Raw genomic sequence first — 10,878 nt, forward strand, 5'->3', positions numbered from 1 at the left:
GTGCGAGTGTAAACCCCTACGTTGATGACCATAAGTTTAATCACCTGTCAGCATTATGTCGCGCCCTTAGAAGGCGGTCGTAAGAAATAAACTATGACAAAAATTGGGCAGGTGGTGCTTTTAATTTAATGTAAAAATCATCAATTCAGCTTAGAAAGGTCCATAGCAGGACTAAAAATTTCAAACACGAGAATTTCAAAGATATTGTTGCTTAGCGAGATGTATTTTGAGGTCGCCTACGTTTTAAACTAATTGGTAGGTACCTGGCTAGATAAGTAGGTGTCTAATGATGAGCTGTTTTAGGTTACCTAATGCTATTAAAGGTATACTAGTAACTAATAAAAGTTACCTTTTTCCACTTTCTTTTGCTATTTTCATAAAGAGAAAATCTATTTTTTTTTTCAAGAAACTTTTGCTGAGTTGAAATTTTTTGTGCGAATCTTCCTTTGCACTTCATTGTTTTGCGACGTTAAGTTCGGTATACCGTAACTAATGTTAATAAGGTCCAGTTTGATTAATATGATCAATGGTGAGGCGACCGGTTCGTTCTATGAATCGTAATGGAGTTCGATACCGCTACGCAAATTTAAATTCAATCTCTGTTTCGAGCGGGCAGTGAAAATGTGGGAGCCCTCGGTGTCGGACCTTCAATTAGATTTAGCTTCAAAATGAGCGTTCTAGTCGGTTTGAAGTTTAACAAAGTTTCGTTCGATGTGTGGAAAGTTGGTTTTGCTCTCAGTGAATCTGATGTTTATTGCCAGGAAGCTGAGTTGGCATGATTTCCGTGCTGTTTATACTTTGTACAGGTTCGTGAACAATATTAATTGGGTCTTAGAATCTGATTTTGCTTGCCACTTCTCATCCCAGTATAGGGTAATAAAGCTTATCACACCAGCCTTAATTTTGGGATCCTGAAGGCTTTTTATTGCAATCATTTTTCTCTTCTTTATTGCAAAGCGGAAAAGTTACTGAATTCATTTTTTTTACAAGTATTACGGCCTTAAATCCGTCCGCTACCTTCTGTACATTTTATAATATCCATGGGCCATGGTTCCAAAATTTTGCCGAAGAATTCAATTTAATAGCGTAGCACTGAACCTTATCCAGGACATAATTCAGACCGGTTTCTAGGAGTCGGTGATTGAACCCGTAATCGAACAACATGGATCGCGATTAGGAATATTCTTATCTTGAAATCATTTATACGGCAAATAATTATCCCAAATGTTCCTGGCAAAAAATTGTGGAAATATTCACAAAATTACGGGGGCAATCGGGAGTAGTGCGCTTCCTCGTATGTAGTTGACTTTTTAATGTATTTATGTAAGTAGTTTACAGCATATCATCGCATTGGGTTATTAATAAATGTGTCAAACACAAATCAAGTAACTTCAGAGTTGATATCGAGAATTGCGTTACAGTCCCTTTTAGCTGTTGTTGCCGGTCTCCAGGGTTTTGTGGGCTGGTAAAAGGAACATGAGCGTTCCGTCTCTAAATCAAACAATGAATATTAATTGTTTGGAGCTATCGAACTTTCACAGTGCTTGTAGGTGAAGTCAACCATTCATTGAATGCTAAAGTAAAGATAACAATCTATATCCTCCAGACCATTTTAGGAATGACTGACTTGCATTAAATTAAATTAACGAAGAAACTTGCTGTTGAATTGTTGATTGCGTGTTTCGAAAATTGATGAGTGTTGTGCTAAACTTGGCATCATGAATCACACCTACTGCTTGAGTAGTCAATTAAGTAGGTGGTCTTTAGAGATTAATAATTAACATAACACATGGATAAATAAGTCCCGAGACTAACAATGAAAACATTTTTTTTTGCAAAATGTTTTTTATTCATCAACGTAATCACCTTTTAAGGTGATGCAATCATTCCAACGCTTTTCCAATTTTTCAATACCATGTTTATAAAAAAAAATATCTTTCGCTGCAAAATAACCTTCAGTTTTTGCGATGACCTCCTCATTTGAGCCAAATCTTTTTCCCTGGAGCATTTTTTTAAGATCAGCGAAGAGCCAGTAGTCACTGGGGGCTAAATCTGGCGAGTATGGGGGGTGGGGAAGCAGATCAAAGCCCAATTCGTTCAATTTTGCCATTGTTTTCATCGACTTGTGGCAGGGTGCATTGTCTTGGTGAAAAAGGATTTTTTTTCTCTGCATGTGCGATCGTTTTTCTGCGATTTCCTCTTTCAAACGTACTAGCAAGTCAATATAATAATCACTGTTGATCGATTTACCTTTTTCGAGGTAGTTAATAAAAATCACGCCATGCGTATCCCAAAAAATGACGCCATGACTTTGCCAGCTGACTGCTGCGTTTTCGGACGTTTCGGACGGCTTTCGCCAACTGTGCGCGACTCAGATGACTGCTGCTTCGACTCTGGAGTGTAGTGATGTATCCCTATTTCGTCCATGGTCACGTAACGACGCAAGAAATCTTTTTTGTTACGAGTAAATAGCGATAAACAGCTTTCTGAATCATCAACTCTTTACTGTTTTTGTTCCATCGAAAGCAATCGCGGCACCCACTTGGAAATAACCTTTTTCATGCTCAATTTTTCATGAAGGATAGTAAATACACTTCCATATGATATCTGTGTCATCTCAGCAATCTCACGGAGCCTCACTTTACGATCTTTCATTATAATTTTTGTCACTTCGCTCACATTTCCAATGTACCGGATTCCACAGGTCTACCCGCGCGTTCCGCGTCATTTGTGTCGGTACGACCACGTTTAAACTCGGCAAACCACCGACAAATCGTTGCTTTTGATGGACAAGAGTCCGGGTAACATTTTTCAATCCATTGTTTTGCTTGCACGGTGTTTTTACCCATCAAAAAACAATGTTTTATCAGAACACGAAACTCGGTTTTTTCCATTTTTAAAACAAACTACAAAACGACTTTACTCTACCCTCGATAACTCAGCTGTTTCTGGTCCGATCGACTTATTTTTTTTTAATGTTTCAAGCAAAGGTTAGTACTTTAGAAAGACGTGGTTACTGGTTTACTACGAGCGCTATCTCTGGGTTAGTCTCGGGACTTATTGATCCATGTGATAGAAGGAAAAGAGAATTTCTGTTTTTCTGACATAGATAATATTTTTTTTATCCAATAATTAAATAGCAAACGTTTCAAATGATTGACAGATTTATTACTACACATACGACAACACTCACTTTTACACCTCACTCGTTTTTTCAGCACTTCCTTTTTATTTAAATTTTTGCCCGAAGTCCGAACTGAAGTCGGTTTCGATCAGGTCTGAAGTTATATGAGTCGGTTGCAGGTCGTTGATTTTTAGTAGTCATTGTCCTCAGAGGGATTCGAAACCATTTTAGATAATATGATCTGATACTCAAAAGAAACTGAAATAAGTCAAATGCGAAACATAAATTCCTCTTGGAAAAGGAAAGCTAACGCCAAGTCTGTTATTGCAGATTAGATAACAAATAAAGAATTTATTAGTAGGTAATATCAATGTCCCGGTTTCGGCAACGGTGTCTAGTGTTGCAGGAAACCAGACAGATGCGTGCGACATATTTTTAATGAAGACATGCAATGCAAAGCATGAGCAGAAATACGCTATCCGAAAAAAACACGAGTTATAGCGAATTGACTAAAAAAACACAAATCAGGGCAATGGTGCGTCCTAGGACCATGCTCGCAGCATTGCACTCGTAAGACGGGCAGTCTCAGTCCATATAAGGGCATTTTTTATAGTTTCCTTATGTTTTGTTAACAAACAGTAGTGTCGGCGGTAAAATGGGATGCGCCGACACCTTACGATCCGGTTTGGCTTGCCAGCGTGCAGATGTACCCAGCTGCCACAAGTCCCAGTGAAGCCAAGTTCGGCTTGGGTTGGGTGTACGAATCTGATGTGGAGTTTCGATTGTTCACAAGGTGAGTGTATAATCTTTGAGCCTGCACCAGAAGCTCTGAAATCGGCATTAGTAATTTTAGACGTGGGAGGAACAACACAGCCTGAATCGTTGCTATGCTTCCACATTGGAAAAAGTCTTCAAGCGCGTTAAACTGTTACATCAAATTACTCATGACATCGCAATGTTTTCCGGTACTGTAAAAAACTTTAAAAGCACACATTGTGATCAAAATCATGGACAAGTTTGATAGTAAATTGTACTAAGAAAGATAGAGAGCAGGTCCTGAAGTTAGCATTGACACATTTCAGGACTTGTTTTGGAGAAATGCATCAACAGAATGTTTAACTTTTAAGTTGCTTTTCTCAAGCGTCAAAAGTGCAAACTCTAACATTACTGATTATTTTTACTATCAGCGCAGTTTTGCTTTTAATGTTTGCCTAAAGAAAAGACCGAATTTTCATTCATTGTTCGTCTTCCACGCTGTCTATATTAGAATGGTATGATTTAAAGAAAAAATTAAAGTTTACTTTTTATTAATTTAGTAAGCAGGTTCCGTACATGCGTCAGATGTCATGTCAGTTACAATAGTAACCATATTAAAATTCGCACCATGTACTCACTCACGAAAGTAGATTTTGCTATAAGACAGTATGACGAAACGTTAACGCCGCCTTTTCGGCATATCGTATTGTTTTCGTAGCGTTTGTAATGCGTGTAAAGAGTATGACTTAAAAATGTATTAAAATGAGCCTTTTTGTATGGATGTGATGTGCTCACGGTATGTTGGACGAAATTCCTATCGGTAAATAGACCAAATATGTCACCAAATATATTTTTAATTTGAAAACTCTAGATTGAGTGGCAATGGGTCGTTTTGTTTCTGACAAACTAACTGCTTGAACACTAGAACGATACCACAAACGTCGTGAGGAAACCAGCACACTTGAGAACTTTTCAAGAGTGTGTTAAATACAACATCAAGACCTACGAGTGGTTTAAAAACTCAGACTTGTTAATCAACCATAAGAAAAGGAGACGATGACTTGGATGGTTATCAACTGTCCAGTTTTCGAGATTCAGAAAAAAATTAAACATTTCGTATTCGGCAGTTTTAAATACCTACTCCATTCATTGAAGCTAACTAAAACCATTACTCAACTCTTTATCTTTCCAGGAGGAACGCGATCGATTACCAAGTCTTGACAACCAACGACTCAGAGTCACTAAAACAATCAAACTTCGATTTTAGCAAAAAAGTTAAGGTGTTATCTCATGGTTGGCTTAATCATGGAGAAAGTCCTATGCCAATGTCTATCAAAGAAGGTCAGTACATAAAAAATATAATTTGGTAAATCAGGCTATTGTATCTTAAATGTAATACTCGAATAACTCTTTGATGTTGTTTCTATTAATATCTTAAGAGGTATTTACTGAAACTTGTACATAAAGAATAACTTGTTTAACCTCGCAAAATATGAATTTAAAGGTTTTTTAAGTTCACGGGCGTTTGTATAATGATATTCTTGATAAAGTTCGATATCTGCCGAGCCCATCTAGCAAAAGGACTTAGATAGTATCGATTATGATATTACCCTCAAACGTATGTAGATGACAGTTAATTGTCACGTGTATAATCGAAATGAAATGTGTTTTGTGTTGACGCTTACCATTGCAGAAATGTTACTTGGTGAGAGGAGCATCTTTATAGTATTCAAGAACTCGTGAACATTGCGTCAATACCTACTCTTATTTGCTACTTCTTCCTTCTTTTTTACCCCCATACCGTTTAGATTCATGTTCATACTACCATACTTTGTGTTCGTCTCGTCCCACTATGGAGTGCTCTTGTTGCTCTCACCCTTAAGAGATCCTTCCGCGTTTTTATTCCGTAAAACAAAAAATCCTTCCAGTAACTTTCTTAATTGCCAAGAAAAGTAATCTTGGGGACCGGAAAATAATTACCTTTTGTTATAGCTTACAATTAACTTATTATTTTTGTGTTTCAGCCTACCTCAATGTAAGCGATTTGAATATAATCGTTCTTGATTGGGGCGTAGCAGCCAACGTCAATTATATCTTAGCCAGTTATAATGTAGCTTCGGTCGGTCGCCTCCTCACCGAATTCCTAAATTTTCTCATAAGGGAAGGAGTTTCTATGGATGACGTTCATCTTATAGGACATAGTCTAGGAGCCCACGTCGTCGGTATAGCAGGAGCTTACGTCAAAAAGGGTCCTATTGATACTATAACAGGTAAATTATCATATATAGCCTCTACCCATTTTATTGCCCCAGATATTCATAAAGCTACCTCATCATATTGGAGTTCAAACGGTTTCTGTATATACCTAAACCTAACGAACTCGATGTAAGACAATGGGAAGGGAAAATATACTGCCCCTTAATTGCGTGCTTATGGGAAATAATTTGGCAATTTTAACTCCCCATTCTGCGTTAAATGTTTAGGTGTTTACGCAGCCGATTCTGTTGGCTTTTATAACAAAACCGCAACAAATTAGTCGCTATTGTTAGTTTAATTCTAGCGGTTGTTGTGTACCACTCCCTTTGTTTTGTTCCTTGATAATATGAATACTGCTTTATCGTCGTTTCAGTCATTATTTAAATTAGTCGGTGTATTAGATTCAGAATGGCTTGCTTTGGCTTCGGCTTAAGCAGACCACTCCATTACTTTGCATGGATGTCGTAAGCTAGGACTAAGAGCTGGCGTGTATCGGTAGCCGGCATGCGCTCTGCGATTTCATTGCACACTTGTGGTCTAGATAATTCTAAATGCCTGTTCTGATAATGTATTATTATGATAATTGCTAGACCCAAAAACGTCTATTATCTTTAAATTTACCTTTACCAACTTTTACGTAACCGTAGTTTTAATGTAAATATCGTCGAGATATTTATTTTACTAAACGACTCCATAATATTCTTCAAATGTTATTCAATATTTAATAAAAAAGAAAACTGCGTTTGGACATCTACATCGTTACCCTTAGTTCTAGTTATACATACCCTTAGTTCACCTTAGTTATTAAAAAGTCTATGACACTATAACCTTAAATTGTCTGACAGACAAATGAGTTGTAACTTGAAACTTATTATAATACTTAAAGTTCAGAAGTGTGATTTTCTATAAATACTTGGAAAATAAATATAAAAATTCTCTTAACTCAAGTAGATACTTTCGAAAATAAAAATTTGATACGAAGAATACCTCTTAGCCTTCATCAATCTGTACCTACCATCCCATTGCTGGTTAATGCTTCCAGTATGATAATAGAAGCTACATATATTTTTTTGCCAGCAAAACATAAATTAATCGAATTAGTTCTTCAGTGTCCAATTTTTGCGATGGCATAATAACGACCCCGAAGATCGATAGCACCCCTTAGCCTTCTAAACTCTAAAGTAGTTTATCGTGATCAATTTTTATTGTTCAGTTATAGGCAAATATACGTTCAATTTTTTTTTTATTTTTTTACCAGACGGATTATTTTTTTTTACTCTTTATAACCTTTTCATATTTTATCTTATTTTTTCCCCAATATGCTTATTTTTTTATTCAGGACTTGATCCAGCGTTGCCGCTCTTCAGCATTGGCAACAAGGATGCCAGACTGGATAAACATGACGCTCGTCACGTCGAGGTTATACATACCTGTGGGGGGTATCTTGGCTTCATGTCGCCCCTAGGACACATAGACTTCTATCCGAATGGGGGCATACGACAACCTGGCTGCGGTACTGATTTCAGAGGTAAAACTCATAACCTATAGGTATATTACCTGACTTATACCTGAATATTATTTTTTTTAATATTGAAGAATAAATTTTTGTGTTTATATTTATAGATTTAACAATTTACTGAAGATTTTAAATACCGTTCATTCATGAAGCATATGCCTTTCTTTTTGTGATCGTAGGCGATCGTATTTTGGATTTGCAATTTCTTCATAAAGATACGAAATAATTACATTAATGGTAAGAAATGGTTATTTCTGCAAAAAAAATATACTTACAGCTCTTGAAGTGTGACATCGTATTAATGTTATCAAAGTTTTCAATTAACGGCCTTTTGCTACAAATTGCAACAAGCTTTTATTACATTAAGGTCTTACGTCAAAAGCAGCTAGCCATTAACGTTCGTTATTGAACGCCGTTGCACTTCTTATTAAGATTAATTAATGGCTTTTGTTTAGGTTCTAAGAAACAATAGCACTTCAATAATAATTCAAGCTTTTTCTCCGGTTATGACTAGTTTTCTGCCCTTGAAATGCTGAAAAATAAACTTATAATTGATGTCAATCAATTAGAAGCTCAAACATTAGGGTAGGCCTATGTCCAGCAGTGGACTACTAAAGGCTACTAAAGGATGATCTCAATCATAATTGGCTGGAAAACCCAAAGTGGAAGCCACTATGGCTATATGTATTTACTTCTAAGATAATAGCGCTGTTTTTACGGTTTGAGTGAGTTGATTTAACACCTGTAGATATCCAGTGAAGTAAATAGCCAGCAAAAGGCGCTTTAAATCAAACGTTAGTTTCAAGAATATTAACTACTAATTTTTGCCTGCTGTCAGCTCCAAAGCGACTTTCCTATATCCATATCCACGCATACAAATACTTTCCGCATATTGTAATAGGGGTCGGTTCCAACTCCAACACAGAAACAAAAGCATTCTTGTTGCTTTCGTAATTTCACCTTTATTTACATGAATTTAAAGGTTTTTGCGCCCACAATCGCGCGCACATGTTCTTCTCGGAGTCCATCACATCCCTGGTTCCGTTCACCGCAGTCAGGTGCAAGGATTACGACGAGCTGTACTATAACGGGTCCTGTGAAGGTACTGGCGAGACTCTGATCATGGGCGGCTTCTTGATACATTACGGGTGAGTACAAGACACAATTATAACATCTTACCGGATCTAGTATGCTGAGTATTGTAGAATGCTTATCTACATTGGAAGTGGCCTTATTGGCCCAGAAGTGGGACATTTAAAGGCTGTTTTAGTTATTATGTTTAACCTAAGTCGTAATGCTTTGTCAAATACACGAAGGTGGTTTACTATGAAACCAAATTCCTTCTTCGGTAGAGAAGGAATAAACGTTGTAATTTGACAACCATAACTCTTATTGAAGGCTATTTCATAAGTGTTTAACGCTTACGGTTAAAATTCGAGTCCATTAGGTTTTGTAAACGTTGTGTAAGACGACCACCCTTAAATAAGAAGCCAGACTTTGGCTCTTTGAAGCTTATTTTAATTAATTATTGTGTGTAAATTAGTTGTGGCGGCAAAAAAAGGGCTTATGTGTTATATTTGTCTGGACGTATTACCCCTTTGTCGTACAGAAAATAAAACTTTGATAAGAACGTTAAGGTGCTGTTTTACACAATGTGACGATTCATGGTAATAAACAACTAAAACTACTCAACTTTTGCCTTTATCTTTAATTTTATTCCCTTCCTTGGAACTCTGGGCATCTATATCAAATAAACAATAATATTTTTAGCCACAAAATCACAAACATCCTAACCTAAAAGAAATTAGGTATAATGATGAACCTACCCGACAATTTCCCGATAAAACGACATGTATAAAAAGCCAGTTACATTAAGAGAAGTAGGTACCAAAACGTAGCCATTATTCACGAGGCTAACAACCCCTAAAAGTTACGGAACTAATCAGGTTACCTACCGGTAAAAAACCTTAAGGCTAGTAAGTTGGATTAAGGTACCCTTTTTATTTAAGCCACGGCTTTAACATACTCATTTAGTACGAGGCTTTATTCGTATTATGTTTGGTTTATGAGTATTTTTTGCTGTTATAATACCGGCAGAAATTTAGCTTGATAATGCAATAGGGTAATATAATTAGATGGCAGTCTTTGATTTTTGCTTGTGTTTGTTTCTAAGTGGCTTATTAAAATCATTTTTGTGTTTATATTTATAAATTTAACAATTTACTGAAGATTTTAAATACCGTACATACGAACATTTATAATTAACGTTCATCAAAACCATTTCACATATAATTACAATGTCTTCGTTTCTTTAACAAATGAAGATGTATTTATTTATTTATTTATTTATTTATTTATTTGGATTTCCAACAAGAATAACATAATACAAGCATACTTACATGTGTAGCATATTAAACAATACTCTATGCTTTCTTATTTATAGGAAATCACATCATGCGAAAGACATAGTCGAACACAATTAGAATTTCAATTAGAATTGAAATAAACTTATGTTAGAGTTTACAAAAATAATTAATTAAATAAAGTAAAATTAAAATTAGAATAACAAGTTAAAAATAATTATAATAATCACAATGTTAATTGCTCAAAGATAATGTCTCTGAAAGCATTCAAAGAATTGCTAAAGACGTCCAAATCTTTGGATGTACCGGAAATGCTGTTATATTTGATACACATTCTTGGGATAGGAGAGTGTTTACCGAGATTTGTATGACATCGAGGAATGTTGAAAAGAGAACAGGGATGGCGAGGTAGCCTGTGGGGCACATTGATGCGAACCTTATTGAGTAATTCCGAACAATCAATTTTATTGTTGAGTAGTTTGTAGAGAAATGTTAAATCAGCAATTGTACGTCGAGATTCAAGGGATATCATATTAAAATATTCAAGCCTCTCCTTATATGAAAACATTAAATAATTGACTTTATACCGGTATGCTAAATGTCTTAATAATCTCTTCTGTAAGCCTTCAATTCTGCTTATATGAACGTGGTACACTGGATTCCAGACTGCACTGCAGTATTCTAATCGACTACGTACAAGAGAATTGTACAAAAGTATAGTCGTAGAAGGGCTCTTGAACTCTTTTGATGAGCGAAGAACAAATCCAAGAGCCCGATAGGACGCCCTTATAATACCATCGTAATGTTCGATAAAGCGAAGTTGACCATCAACATGCACACCCAGATCTCTAATAGAAGAGAGC

General features: G+C 36.1%; 1 protein-coding gene across 1 annotated transcript; it reads left to right on the plus strand.

The window, feature by feature from the left end:
- The first annotated feature begins 500 nt into the window (after window positions 1-500).
- LOC113507117 (lipase member H-like) lies at window positions 501-8,928 on the plus strand. The gene is made up of 6 exons (XM_026889975.1): window positions 501-806; window positions 3,764-3,917; window positions 5,073-5,221; window positions 5,905-6,150; window positions 7,476-7,664; window positions 8,635-8,928. Exons 1-6 carry the CDS (start codon window positions 776-778, stop codon window positions 8,802-8,804), a joined length of 939 nt encoding a protein of 312 aa, XP_026745776.1. The 5' UTR covers window positions 501-775; the 3' UTR covers window positions 8,805-8,928.
- Window positions 8,929-10,878: the final 1,950 nt, after the last annotated feature.

This window comes from Trichoplusia ni, unplaced genomic scaffold (genome assembly GCF_003590095.1).
Source record: "Trichoplusia ni isolate ovarian cell line Hi5 unplaced genomic scaffold, tn1 tig00000616, whole genome shotgun sequence".
Classification (NCBI taxonomy): Eukaryota; Metazoa; Arthropoda; class Insecta; order Lepidoptera; family Noctuidae; genus Trichoplusia; species Trichoplusia ni.

What these genes read in the sequence shown, in the direction of transcription:
- LOC113507117 (XM_026889975.1), top strand. Translation starts at nt 776, where the DNA reads ATGATTTCCGTGCTGTTTATACTTTGTACAG. An exon ending in GCTGTTTATACTTTGTACAG is followed by an intron (nt 807 to 3,763) that starts GTTCGTGAACAA and finishes GTTAACAAACAG; the next exon opens with TAGTGTCGGCGGTAAAATGG. An exon ending in GAGTTTCGATTGTTCACAAG is followed by an intron (nt 3,918 to 5,072) that starts GTGAGTGTATAA and finishes TTATCTTTCCAG; the next exon opens with GAGGAACGCGATCGATTACC.